The 14,218-nt window shown below is 36.0% G+C and overlaps 1 protein-coding gene across 2 annotated transcripts in view; it reads right to left on the reverse strand.

Annotated features, from left to right (window-relative positions):
• Nucleotides 1-14,218, reverse strand: part of COL19A1 (collagen type XIX alpha 1 chain) — a 200,276-nt gene that overhangs the window by 42,905 nt on the left and 143,153 nt on the right. For both annotated transcript variants that reach the window (XM_032185341.1, XM_032185342.1), the window contains exons 19-31: nt 12,348-12,410; nt 11,575-11,619; nt 10,909-10,944; nt 9,936-9,971; nt 9,750-9,803; nt 7,371-7,424; nt 5,033-5,086; nt 3,431-3,520; nt 3,025-3,069; nt 2,849-2,926; nt 1,502-1,537; nt 1,342-1,395; nt 1,205-1,258 (exon numbers count right to left, since the gene is read on the reverse strand). In XM_032185341.1, the coding sequence (XP_032041232.1) occupies nt 1,205-1,258; nt 1,342-1,395; nt 1,502-1,537; nt 2,849-2,926; nt 3,025-3,069; nt 3,431-3,520; nt 5,033-5,086; nt 7,371-7,424; nt 9,750-9,803; nt 9,936-9,971; nt 10,909-10,944; nt 11,575-11,619; nt 12,348-12,410 (699 nt within the window). The remainder of the gene's footprint in view (nt 1-1,204; nt 1,259-1,341; nt 1,396-1,501; nt 1,538-2,848; nt 2,927-3,024; nt 3,070-3,430; nt 3,521-5,032; nt 5,087-7,370; nt 7,425-9,749; nt 9,804-9,935; nt 9,972-10,908; nt 10,945-11,574; nt 11,620-12,347; nt 12,411-14,218) is intronic.

Below are 14,218 nucleotides of genomic sequence, written 5' to 3' on the forward strand. Positions count from 1 at the left end.
TTGTTAGCTTAAGCAACAAACAGACTGAGGCCTCTGCCCCCGCTCAGTGAAAAGGCCAAGTTCATGTCTTGGCAAGAAACAGATTTTGCCAAAGGACATAATACAGCTCAAATGTGAGGTTTTATTTTCCTTTGTTTTGATTTATCTCAAATAAACACTGTATCTATTTAAAAAAAGAACACTCTTTGATTAAATACCAAGTCATATTAGACCAAGAAGATCACAAGTGAGTTTAACGATCTTAGTTTTTATTATTTTTAAGCTCTATTTTTAATTTGTTTTTTCCAAACACCTACAGATTTTTATTTTGCTTATGGAATACATTCAAACAATGGCTCAGGGAATCAATAAAGCTTCATTTGGCATCATAAAAGCCTCTGTAAGCATTTGTTTCTAAACAAAAGTTTGCTTTTGAAAATCTCTGAAGTAGCTGTAGGGGTTCAAGACAGGAGCAGGAATAATGACTGAAGTTTTGCCATTATGCCCACTTTGTAAACATGCACATGGGACTCTCCCAACTCCCATGTAGAATACTCAGTGATATCTCAGGGTACTATTTGGCCTGAGGCATGTGTAGGCTTCATGGATCTTGTAGTGTTGGACTTCACAAAATCAGTAAAGCCATAACATTGTTAAATAGAAATCACTGCTATAATACTCAAGAGGAGATGCTAACTTCTAAAGTGTATTGAAGGATCAGGACTCATTTAATGGCTTTTCGCCCCCTAAACCAGCCACTTAACTTTTCATTATTGTTAAAAGGAATGTATCACAAGAGACTAACTATTCTCAGAGTTTCATCAAAAATTAATATCTTCCTTCTGTGGCATAGCAAAATGAGCTTCAGAATACACTTTTTTTTTTTTTTTTTTCTTCTCCATTCTTTTAACAAGGTCTGCACCTGAAAATTTGTATTATACAGAACTTCTTATGATACTGAGGAACACTCAGTGGTACAATAACCTGCCAAGTTATAGCCTGGCAGAAATGCTAGTACACAAACATTCAGGTAACACTTGAGAACAGGGTGTTATCCTGTGAATGTCAATATAAGTTTAATTTATACTGCAATACTAAAATCAAGTTAAAGAAAAGTTGATTGAATAATCAAATTAATTTAATCTTTTGGACTTCTAGGCTTGATCTTAGCTCCTTTAAAATTTTCTCACCAAAGCAACTGTACAAGCTTTCTACGTATACATACAGGATCGCCTGGAGGGCCCGGTAGTCCTGGCTTTCCATCTCTTCCTGGGGTGCCCTAGAAACAAATTAAAAATCTGGTAGCATTAAACACTGACAAGGGACATGTTACTTTTTTTCTTTATATATACAATTACTTACATTAATACCTGGGGTACCTGGAGCTCCTGGTAATCCTGGAGGTCCCCTGGGGCCCTAAGAGCAGGAAAAGTCATTTAGGATTTAAGAATATTTATCTTTTACTGCAAACCTATTAAAACTAAATTAACTTATATATATAAATAGAAAGATTGTATCCTACCTGAACACCTGCTGATCCAGTTGGCCCTATAGGACCCTGTAAGAAAATCTCAAATAATCAGTAGACACACTTTTTGGGATAAAGGAGATAAACTTGATCAAAAAATACTGAATATGGGATACCACTTCAGTTCACATTTCAATAAAGACTTGTTTAAGGCTTGTTGTTAAATCCAGATCTAATTTTGCCCAAATCAGAGAATTCAAGATTTTGCTGAGGTGCATTTTTATGGTTAAGTAATGGCAAATAAGAATGATCTGTGGTGAAATATGTTATTTAGGTAGGAGATTCACAAGAAACCAGAGACAGTATGTTGAATAAAAACAAATTAGAATATTTAAATATAAATTAGACAAGTTTTTAATTAAGATTTGAAAAGATGTACTTGAATAAATCATTTGTAAGGCTTATTACCTTAAATTAAAATTTGAATGTGAATCTCCAATCCCCTTTCTCAAACATTTTCTTTCTGTATCTGAGTTCTGTCAATAAAGTGAAATGTATTGCTCAAGTATATTGGCCTGGACTGAAAAGAAATTACCCCATTCACCACAGCAGAGCATGAGTGCTAACATCTACCATCCCTACCACCATTTTATTTATTTATTTATTTTTTTTACTGAATAATCTGCAGACACTACAGGTGCTATTATGTAAAGACAGTAGAAATACAGAAAACTGGGAAACAAACTAAATAACTGAATCAGTTACTACTATATAAGATTTATTTAGCATGAATGTTAACTACAGGTTAACTGGGTTAACTACAACAACTTTTTTCATGTTTGAATTTAAACTTCATAGAGATGCATGAGGAAAGTTGTCAAAAACCAGAACTTCACTATTTCCTGACACAGTACCCGGACACTGTAAGCTTCTCATTTATTAGCAGTAGACCTAAGCATGTAATTAGCAGTCACCATAAATGCAAAATCTCGGAACTGATGCAAAGCTTTCTACATCACTTCTTTGCCTTTTCCAGTACCAGTAAAATGCCATCATCTACAGCATAGAAGATCTCTCTTCTCTTGTACCAGTGCTCAGGCTGGATTTTGCTGACAACTGCAAAAAGTTGTTGCTTAGAAGCAGATGCAATTAGTTGGAAGATGTGTCAATACTATTTCTGGCTTGTCAGCAAAGTAGCCATTGATTCATTTCTCCAGGCTTCTGCTTTTAAGTGAACACTACTAGATGTTTTTGGGACTGGATAAAGGGTAAAGTTGCTGAGCTGGAAACTGAGTCAGAATGGAGTTTATGGCACAGCTTTTTACTATTATTCATTTACTTGTTGCAGTTTCTCAATAATGTACAGCAAGAAGCCCAAATTCTGGGTACTGGGATACTTACTGGTGATCCCTGAATGCCTATTCCAGGAGGCCCCATCTCCCCAGGGGCTCCTTGTACACCAGGTAGTCCTCTTTCTCCCTAGAAGGGCACAAGGATTTCAGTTACAACAGGTCTGAAAACATAAACTAGACTTTTATCCTATATTTTCAGAAACAGAAATAATATAATTTTTGTACCTTTGGTCCCCGTGGACCTGGGTTTCCAGGACTACCAATAGGACCCTAAAATAATAATAAAAAAAAGAACAACCAAGAAAAACAAATTGTTTTGAAATCAAAAAGACTAGCTGAATTTTATTGCCAAAACTAGTCAGCCTTTATAAGTAAACCATGACAGATTTACATACACCTTTGCTGTCAATATCACTGTCACTAGAACCATGTGTGGGCCTTGCACTAAAAATATGGATTTCTAGACTATATTTAAATGTACTTACAATAACTCTGTAATATGTATTTCAAGTTTGAAATTTTATCTGAAAAATTACTTGACCTTACTACTTTTATTGTGCAATGCAGATACTTTAACAATTATCCCTACAAGAAAAAAAGCCATAAAAGTCTTTTCAGATTGCAGACTTACTGGTGTTCCAGGCAGACTTAGTCCAGGAGGCCCCACCTCACCTTTTGGACCTGGATGTCCAGGCGGTCCCATAATCCCACCAGAGTCCCCCTACAAGATAAATGAATCAAACTGAAATTATCAAGATCATCGTAGAATGTACCAATACTGAGAGAAAGAATAGAGAAGAAAAACAAAATGAAACAAACAACAACAACAACAACCAAAAAACACACCCAAAACTTTATAGAGCTCTGCCTTTCATAACTGCTAATTGTAAGCAAGTGAGCCTATCAAAATCATGACCATGGTTTTATCAAATTTCTCACATTTAATTCCACAGAGATTCAGCTCCCTGCATCTGTAAGTACCTCAGCTTTTAAGAGATAGGAAAATCCTGTGCATTGTTCTCCTAATGTATTATTCACAGGTACCAACAAACTCCTGAAAGTGCTAGATATGTATGTATGGAAAATATATTTAAAGGCTTCAATTTTCTAACAAAAAAATAATTTTTTCAAAAAGTTACAGAAAACGAGGCACAGACCATAGAACCCCTAATAGTAACTAGCATTCTCTCAGTTTTCCATGCTGCAGTGCATCTGATCTATATTTCCTTGTCTGCAGCCCCACAAAATGCAAGTTGTCACTAAGCCCTGACAATTACTCCATTGTAGGAGCTTCAGACTCTCTCTCTGCCCCCCTCCTCTCTCTCCAGTTACCTCCTGCTCGTGCTAAAACCTTGGTCTTCACTGTATTCCTGTTCACACTTAAAATTTCTCATTTCAATGCATGCAGCATCTCTTGCTCCACATCTCTACAATTTCTCCTGCTTACATAAGTAATTCTGTGCCTTTTATTACACTGTCCTCTTGACTTTTGCATGCTTCTGCATAATTCTCTGTGATTCTTGCTGATTCCACTATTGCCTGTTTTACAAGATAGTACTTTTTTGTCATTATTCCACCGTTATTTTCTTCTGCTTTTTCGTCATCTTGCTTTTCTTCAAACTATTAATGGATTTTATTAATTTCCTTTGTGTTTCAAGATGTATAAATATCATAACACTTTAAACAGCTCACAGCATGCCTGTATAGTGTCTTTTCTCCCCTTTACTACATAAAATGTATACATATGCAACTCTTGCTGATGTAGCTGAATTCCAACCAAAACGCTGTCTACCCAGCACAATACAATGCCATAAAGAGATCCCAGACTTGGCTCAGATATGAGACAGTATAGCTGCCTTAGTGCTCTGCCAAGGTTAATAAGTCTGGCTGTGAAGCAGGATTTTACACATTAGTCTAGTTAGGGCACTATTCTGAAAATGCTATTATGTTGTCAGGACCTGAGCTGGTATTTCTGCATGACACATTTTTATTTCAAGAGCCCAACCCAACCTCTGTTGAAATAATTCTTAAGTTATGAATCTAAAGAGCAATTGGGTTGCCAAAATGGCCTGCAGTATCTCCAAGGAGAAGATGGAAGTTCCCCCTTGTACATTTCTAAATTAATTCATAAAGCTGCTGGAGAGATGCACTACAGGTGGACTGAACATTTCTTCAGAAGACAGTCTAATATGCTCTAATATGTCAAACTTAATTAGAAATGGTTAGAATATACCTTTTCTCCTTTAACTCCTGGATTTCCTGGTAACCCATGTTCTCCTGGTAAGCCCTGGAATTAGTAAAATAAAATATAATATTAAATATAATCATGTGTGTATATATATATATATATATATATGAATGTTTTTATATCCACTCCCTTAAAATTTATCTAAAAATTACAGATGAAAATGTACTTCAACTGGATTATTTACTATGCATTAGTTAACCCATAATGTTAAAGAGTTGATAATGCTTCTTTACTCAAATTTATGAATCATTTTACTTTAAATCAATGTTAGATAATCAAGAATATAATGGATTATTTTCATATTCCATCTTTTATTTCTAAATCTTCTGATTTTTCACATTTTGATTTTAACTTCATTATCTTCCCTTGCCCTTTTTATCAAAGAATTGCTATTAATACAGAGAAATGAAATAAAAAGAAAATAAATAAAAAATATTCAAATATTTGGAAAGTTCAATTGATTATTGACTCTTTTACTATGCTGGAACAAATACAGAATTTTCTTCTCATAACTTTTCCATCTTATTCAGCTTGATACTACTGTATCAAGCAGTTTATCAAGAACTGCAGTTATTTACATAATAAATAACAAAACCTGCTGAAACAAAATGGTCATATCATTTTCAGGTTGGAAACTGGGAGACATTTCTTCTCAGAAAGAGCAGTAAGGCATTGGAACTAGTTGCCCATGGAGGTGGTGGAATCACTGTCCTTGGGGGTTGGACATGGTGCTTAGGGACATGGTTTAGTGGGTGACGGTGGTTGTAGGGGGATGGTTGGACCAGATGATCTTGGAGGTCTTTTCCAAACTTAATGATTCTATCATTCTTTATCTAAGCATAATGTTTAAACACAAATGGAAAGTAACCTTTATGAAAAAAGACAAAAAAATCATATTCCTTTTATTTTTCTTAGAAGCGTAAAACATAGCTTTATGAGCATCTATATATGATGACATTTGCATACCAGCAGTGAGGGTTTTCAATAGCTGTGTTTGCTCTTCATTGCATTCTGTCATTATACAGACAGCTACTTGTTTCAAGCAGTCTTCCAAATTAAAAGCATAAGAAAAAAAAGATACCTGAAAAATAGTCTTCTTATATCAAATCATCACAAGAATATATGGAAGTTTAAATTTACTGATTATGGAGTGGACATTGTGTCTGCACACATACACACCCTCCTCCTGGAGGATCCAGGAACCTCTCAGGAACACTCCTTTTTTGACACCACTTCTTTCTGTTTCTCTCACCTCTTGGTTGTTGCTGTACAAATAGTCTATGTGCACAATAGGTGATCAGTTTCCAAACTGGCGGGCTTGTCTTATGTCTCTGTTAACCGGAGAACCCATTTGTGCCACTTTTGTTTAGTACAGGTTCTAGCAGAATTTTAAAGCAGCTCCCAAAGTTCTACTGAGAGCAACCTTATGCTTGAGAGCTCAGCTGATCAGTTTTTGACACTCTTACATGCACAAATACACACACACATCTTATCTGCCACCTGTTCCCTATATAAGCTATTTTTCACCTACAGCAGCCATACAATGGCTTTCAGTACTTTATGACTAGCAGCAAGTCATTGTACAATTAAATTGGAATACCAAATGACAATCATAAGAATAATCTATTGTTCCACTTCCTGCACAAGTGTTTTAGTCATTTATTCTATTGAAAAGTAATTCAAAAATAGGGTTTTCTATTAATTTATTTCCAACTAATACATCTACTCTGATTGATGATTTAATGCTGTCCATAGTTTTAATGGAATTAGGCAGGGGATGAGTCTGGCTCTGAATAAGAGTTTTGCTCATAAATCTGACCTAAATGCTAAGACAATTAATATAATTGTTTATTCTGTTTCTTTTATGTGAAGTAGAACAATTCAGAATAGTACAAAACCAGACAGAAATAATAAAGAAGAAAATGTGTTTAAAATTTGGGTGTACTCTTACTTTCCCTACTTTGCTCCACACACGCTGTTCTTTGCAGTTCATGATATAACATAATTCACACTTTGCCAGAGATTTTCAGTTTTCACCTAATCTCATGAGGTAAGAGTGATTTTTGTAGAGTTAATTACCTGTGAATCAGAATTCAAATTAGTATTATCATCCTTACATTCTTGTGCAGGTGGTAACACAAGGACAAAAAGAACATCAGCAAATCACTATCCTGAGGCACAGTCCATTACTACTCTTTGACAGCTGATTTCTCTAGTACCACTCACAAAAGGAGTACCTATGGAAACCTCTGAGGTACTGTTTCACTGGCTAAATGCTCACATACCACACTTACAATGCTTGGTGAAATTACACAATACATACGACTTCTCCTGGCAGTCCCCTGGGCCCAACAGGTCCTGGAGGTCCTTGCAGTCCCTGTGAGATGATATAATACACGTTCAAGGTAAAAAGTCAAGACACCTATTGTAATTCAGTGTAAAGAGTTAGAATCTACAAAGAAATTAAAACATCCATCATTTAAAATGATATTCTATATGGACTAAGAAGTACAGATTTTTCTCAGTCATTCTCCCTTAATTTAGTCCAATATTTTTTTGAGACTAATATGTACAAAATATGAAGTATGTATACAAAATAAATACAAATGCACTAACTAAAGGAAAAGCAAAAACAAATTAAGTAAAACAAGAATATGTCCCCCCTCAAGAGACAAATCAAAGTTATGTTTGAACCATGTGGCACGTGCTCTTTCTCTTTTCAGAATAGATCTCATCTGAAAGACTCTGCAAAGTACTGAAAGACTACTGAACACATTAAAAAAAAAGGGAATTGCAATGTAGAGAAAAGAGGATGACTTGATGCAAAATATAATGATCCTTTGGATCTCTATAAGCCTTTTCTGGAAGGTATACAGTGTGATAGTGACCCAGATTTCACAGAATCACAGAATCATGTAGGTTGGAAGAGACCTTCAAGACCACCTAATCCAACCTCTGACCTAACACTAACAAGTCCTCCACTAAACCACATCACTAAGCTCTACATCTAAACGTCTTTTAAAGAGCTCCAGGGATGGTGACTCCACCACTTCCCTGGGCAGCTCATTCCAATGCCTCACAACTCACAACCGGTAAGAAGTTCTTCCTAATATCCAACCTAAAACACCCCTGGCACAACTTTAACCCATTCCCCCTTGTCCTGTCACCAGGCACGTGGGAGAATAGACCAATCCCTACCTTGCTACAGCCTCCTTTAAGGTATATGTAGAGAGCGATAAGGTCGCCCCAAGGCTTCATTTCTCCAGGCTGAACAAGCCCAGCTCCCTCAGCTGCTCCTCATAAGACTTGTTCTCCAGACCCCTTACCAGCTTCGTTGCCATTCTCTGGACTCTCTCAAGCACCTCTGTGTCCTTCTTGTAGTGCGGGGCCCAAAACTAAACACAGTACTCGAGGTGCAGCCTCACCAGAGCTGTGTACAGGGGGACAATCACTTCCCTAGCCCTGCTGGTCACACTGCTTCTTATACAAGCCAGGATGCTGTTGGCCTTCTTGGCCACCTGAGCACACTGCTGGCTCATATTCAGCCAACTATCAACCAATACTCCCAGGTTCTTCTCTGCCAGGCAGCTTTCCAACCACTCATCACCCAGCCTGTAGCTCTGCTTGGGGTTGTTGTGCCCCAGTTGCAGAACCCAGCACTTGGCCTTGTTGAACTTCATACAGCTGACCTCAGCCCATCGGTCCAGCCTATCCAGATCCTCCTGCAAAGCCTTCCTACTCTTGAGCAGACTGACATATACACCTGACTTGGTGTCATCTGCAAACTTACTGAGGGTGCACTCGATCCCCTCATCTTTATCATTGATACCTTTATCATTGATAAAAATATTGAAGAGGACTGGCCCCAGTACTGAGCCTTGGGGGATGCCACTAGTGAAATACTACAGCAATAATTATTTCAACAGCCTGTGCCAAGGAGGGACCTGGTCTCCAAAGAGCAGTCTAAGGAGTTGTAGAATCATTTTTAAGATGTCAGAAAGCTGTATTTTTGTGCACTTCTGTTGCTGCATTTATTCTACCTGTGATGCTTTTTTGATGATCTAAGGAACTCGGGTATTATCCTTTTCCTTTTCACATTTGTTGGGGATAACTGAAGTTGAGGTTGGTCACTGGAGCCACAAGTGCTGCTCCTGCCCACACGTAATGGATCACTAAATATTGCTACAGGGAACGTGAAAGGTGTTGAGTGGAGGTCACATTTTCAGAATTCCCAACTCTGTCTTTGATACAACACAAGCCATTGAGATATCCTGAAGACCAAATGGTACTTCAGTCACTTTCTTCAAAGCAAGCCAATGACTACTTTGACACTACCTGCAGTTTAAAACACAGGAACTACTAATGCACTGGCAGTGGTTACTCTTTGCCTTACTGAAGGATAAAGTGTATATACTCAGTGTATTTGTAACAGCAAAATGAGTGCTTATATGCTTAAGTGACCAAATAACATTTGAGCCACTTGAGTTTTGCATAGATATTCCCTGATGAGTGATGCTGAAATCAAGAATTTTATGAACTAGAATTAAAATAGCCATGATCCATGCACAAACTTCTGACATACACTATTTGCAGTCTCTGCTCTTTAATACCAGCTAGAGTTGATAGCATTCAGAGTCCTCTTATAGCAGTTACAGACTTTGTTTTATGGAATGTTAATTCCACAAAAATACCTTTCACATACCATTGATCCTGGATTTCCAGTGAGACCAGGTGGTCCAGGGTCTCCTGTTTCACCCTAATGATAGTGTTTGAGAAAACAAACAAACAAAAAACAAAACAAACAAAAAAACAGCTTTACTCGTATGTCTCCCAGTACCAGCTATGTACACCAGCCATGTATTTCAGTGTGTACAAGTTAAAACAATACCTTATCTCCTTTTGATCCCTCCATTCCAGTTTCTCCCTGAAAACAGCAGACATGACCATAAGAAGTATAAACTTAAACTAAGATGAACTATTAATTTAATTTGCTACCCTAGAATGTTATATTATAGTTTGCAAACTTAGTAAATATTGAGAAAACGCTGCAGAATTTCTGATGTCTTGTGGAAACTTTGAAAGGCATTCCTCTTTCAAACGAATTTGTTTGCAGGTTTTGCTAGTGGTTTAAAGAACAATTGCTTGAAATCACATTTGCTTATGAGATTCTCTATTCTAAAATCTATTTTTCCCCAATAATTTACTACTTGTGACGTAATATAAATCTCCAAAAAACCACATTATTACTGTATGCCTTATTTTGGTTATTATAACGTTTATCACAAGTGTCTAAGCAACCTTCAGTTGTATATTAAACAATATAACTAGCTTCTGTCCAATGCCACATGAGAGAACAATAGTTAATTAAAAAATAAGCAGCACATGTAAACAGACTTTTAAAGAATGAGGGCTCTGAAAATATCCCCCCAAATAGTGAAAAATTATGTACACATAAAATGGCTATAAAAACACTGCCTGCTGTTAAATGCCACACTGAGGAAAATGACACAACCACTAGAACAGCTTAGCCCACACACAATTTTCTGAAATAAATGGAAGAGAGCAAGGACCTTCAGGGAACAAAAACTTGTGCAAACTCAGTTCAGGGACTGTAATAACTGGCCATATATTTGCTCAATAGAAATGGTGAAGAACTGGGTACTATGCTACATCTCAGTTTTATGTATAACCAGGTTGAATTTAATGCACATGTAAGAAGGAGACAAAATAAACATGTTATGCTACATAATCACTGAAACTAATGAAAGCGTACAAAGAAAAAAATTACCACATTAACACTGTACAAAAATCACACAAAATAAATTATTCACATCATTAGCTCAAAATATGGCTATACTTACTGGATCTCCCTTGTCCCCTTTTTCAGAAGGCTCTCCCTATGACAACATAAAGAAGGTGATAACACAGTGTTATTTCAAATGGTAAACAGTACACATGTCTGGGTTTGGTGAACAAAGTTCTTAATTTTTGTTATTTTTAAACCTATGTAGAATATAAATATATAGACTTCAAAAGTTTATGTGAAGGATACACACCTATAGACACCCAGTAAAAATCTGCAAAATTTAAGCTGAAGCCAGAAATAACACTGAACTACAAAAGTTTATTTACAAATTTTAATAATTTAAGGACTCCTGTTTATTCATACAGATACCAAAGATCATACATACTTTCAATTTTAAAAAGTATGAATGACATCTAATTCACGAGCTAATCCCTGAACATAAACTTATATAAACACAATTTTAGAATGGTATTCAGTAACATCTGAATGTAATTAAAGTTAAGACTTTTGGGAGTTGTTGGAACAGGGAAGTTTACTTGCACATGTAAATATTTTCTCAAGGTAGGGCTAGAGTAAAATTACTGAGGACATTCAGATCCTGACAGCTTTTCTAATGCTTAAATAATTTTTCCTGAATGAACTTTCCAAGATTTGATCCATACGTTCATTTGATCCACCTTCTAGCATCACACACAAGCAAATAAGTAAGGAATTAACTTACCTTTTCTCCCTTTGCACCAGTCATTCCCACTTCTCCTTTTTGACCCTTTTAACAAAAGAAATTATATTTTAAGACTTTTATCTACTAACAAATGGAAATTAACTCCTCCTGTATTACATCTGTACTCTGTTTTTCCTGCAGTGGAATTTGCTGCTCCAAATCAATCTAAACGATGAGCAGATCCGCAGGCTTCTCAATAAAAATTGTTCTCAATCTTGTGACATCTGGTGCTTGTCCTTTTCTTCCAAGTTTAAAAGGCAGCCAACTGTCAAAAAACTATGCCACTCTTTAAACAGGGAAGGTGCCTATAAACAATATATTGTCATATGGTTAGAATATGAACTCTGAGCAATATTTATAGGCTCATTATAAGTATTTTTGGTATAGCAAGTTCCATCATTACAGAGAAACTGCTTTTAATGTTCCTGATTTACTATCACAATATCTTTCTGAATTTTGACTTATTTGGAGTGTTTTTCCCCTAACAGGCTGGCCATCTAACTTCACTTCTTAGCCAGTGCTGTGGAAGCTACAGATAATTCTTCCTGCATTTTCCTTTTCTGGCTCTCTTTTTGAGGACAAAGACTCACTGCAGTACCTGCAGGATGGCACATGAGTTGGACACTGGACTACACCAATCAAACAGCACACATATAGAAAATCTATTCCTTCAAGAATGTAATAAATCAAATAATAGATACTATGCTAAAGGTGGCAAAGACAGGTTAGATGGGAGCTTTGAAATTTATCAAAATTTCACACAAAATGCTTACAATTTCTCCTTTCTGGCCTTTAGGTCCAGGGGTCCCAAGTAATCCTAGTAGTCTCATATCACTCTGGGAAGAAATATCATCACAAAGAACATTTCACCATTGATTTGTGGTGTAGTTACCATAACAATTCCATGTAATTTACCAGTATGTAAACTTGGAAGTCCTTATTTACTGTCAGAAAGGGATACTAAATTCCTTTGCAGTACATCTAAGTAATGTATTGCAGCAACACATTCTTTTTCATGCATTTATATTCCATTCACAATTGCAGAACACATACAAAAGCATAAAAGGCAAATGTCTTTGCTGAACTATGCTATGTTCATACTATAAAATGTCTATGCTAATCTGTGTTTTCTTTCCTCATATCAATGCAAAGAACATATTCTTATGCACATCTTTACAGTACACTTCTCAAGTATGTTAGAAAAGAACAATAAAAATCACTATGACAAAAACACAAGCCTTTTACTTCTGAGTAGGACTAAAATAATTCTACTACAGCATTGAGACAAAAGGAGAGGGAATGAATAAGATCAACTGGTTCCTCCTATTGCTTCTCAAAGAAAACAGATTTAAGGACCATGGCTTCAGGTTGTATGCTTGCTGAGGTACTACTGAACTACATCTATTTACTCTGTACAAGGTAAGGACACAATATAGTAAAAAATAAATGTTTTCCTCTTCACAAATCCAGGCTCAGACTTCTTATGGGGAACATATTTTCTTTTAATGACAATGGAAATAGCAAGAAAAACAGTGGCCCTGAAAAATTAGCTTGAATTTGGATCAAATGAATCCAAACCCTAAAACATCTGCCATTGGGATGAATGGGAACACCAAGCAAGTCAATTCCCCTTGTCATTTTCTGGTTTCCATATCTGTAGAAAGGGGAAGTATCTTCATGATTAGAAATGGCATTTAAGTTCCTAATATTTTTTAGAAGTTAATAACTGAATATAATTTGAATAAAATTCAAATATTTTATAAATATTAAAGTTCTGAAGGATCTTCTATGGTGTTTAGGGTTTCTAATGCTATTACTAACCTGAATATTGAAATCAGCTCCAGAGCAAGAGACAGATTCTCAGTGAAGGGAACCTGAGTATTGCCAAGAAGAAGCTGACTACTGCTTGACTGAGAACAACCTAGGTGTTTGCTATTAAATAAGGATTATGCTCTAAGTTTTGATTTATTCTGAGTTGTGCATCTTTTGCATATATAGAGAAAAAAAGGGTATTAGACATAATAACTACTTCTACGCTCTTTGCATATTTATAGGTCATTCACTCTTTATAACAAAATGCAAGAAAAATATGCCAAGGAAAAATGTCTTAGGAAAGTAATAATGAAATATTCACAAATCAATTCATATTTCTGGAAAATTTCCTGAGCAGATTGTGATATAGCTCCAGTTACTTTGGTTTGTAGCTTCATTTTTATTTTTACATGTAGAACATTTCAGATTAAATTGATCTTTATGCCCTTTCCAAAGATGTTTAGAAGCAGGGTTGACTGAAGTGACCTTATACCTAAGTACGGTAAAATGTTAAGTAAAAAAGATGACAAAGAGAGGCCTTGAAAGCCCAAGCAAAGGATGATAACAGAGGCTAGAGAGCATATAAATATAAACCATGAGTCATCGTTTACCAGTCACCAAAGAAACATAAGCTACAGAGCAGGGTAAAAACAGTTTTTGGCATAACAAAGAGAACAAAATGAATGTATCAAATATATACAAAGCATCTCATTTACAGTGAAAGCACAAAAGACATAACAAGAAGGATTATAAGAGTGGTTGTATGCTTTGCAAGAACAGGCACAAAAGAAGAACAAAGAGGGAAGAAAGGAAAAAACACTCCGGCACCGTC

This window comes from Aythya fuligula, chromosome 3 (assembly GCF_009819795.1).
Source record: "Aythya fuligula isolate bAytFul2 chromosome 3, bAytFul2.pri, whole genome shotgun sequence".
Classification (NCBI taxonomy): domain Eukaryota; kingdom Metazoa; phylum Chordata; class Aves; order Anseriformes; family Anatidae; genus Aythya; species Aythya fuligula.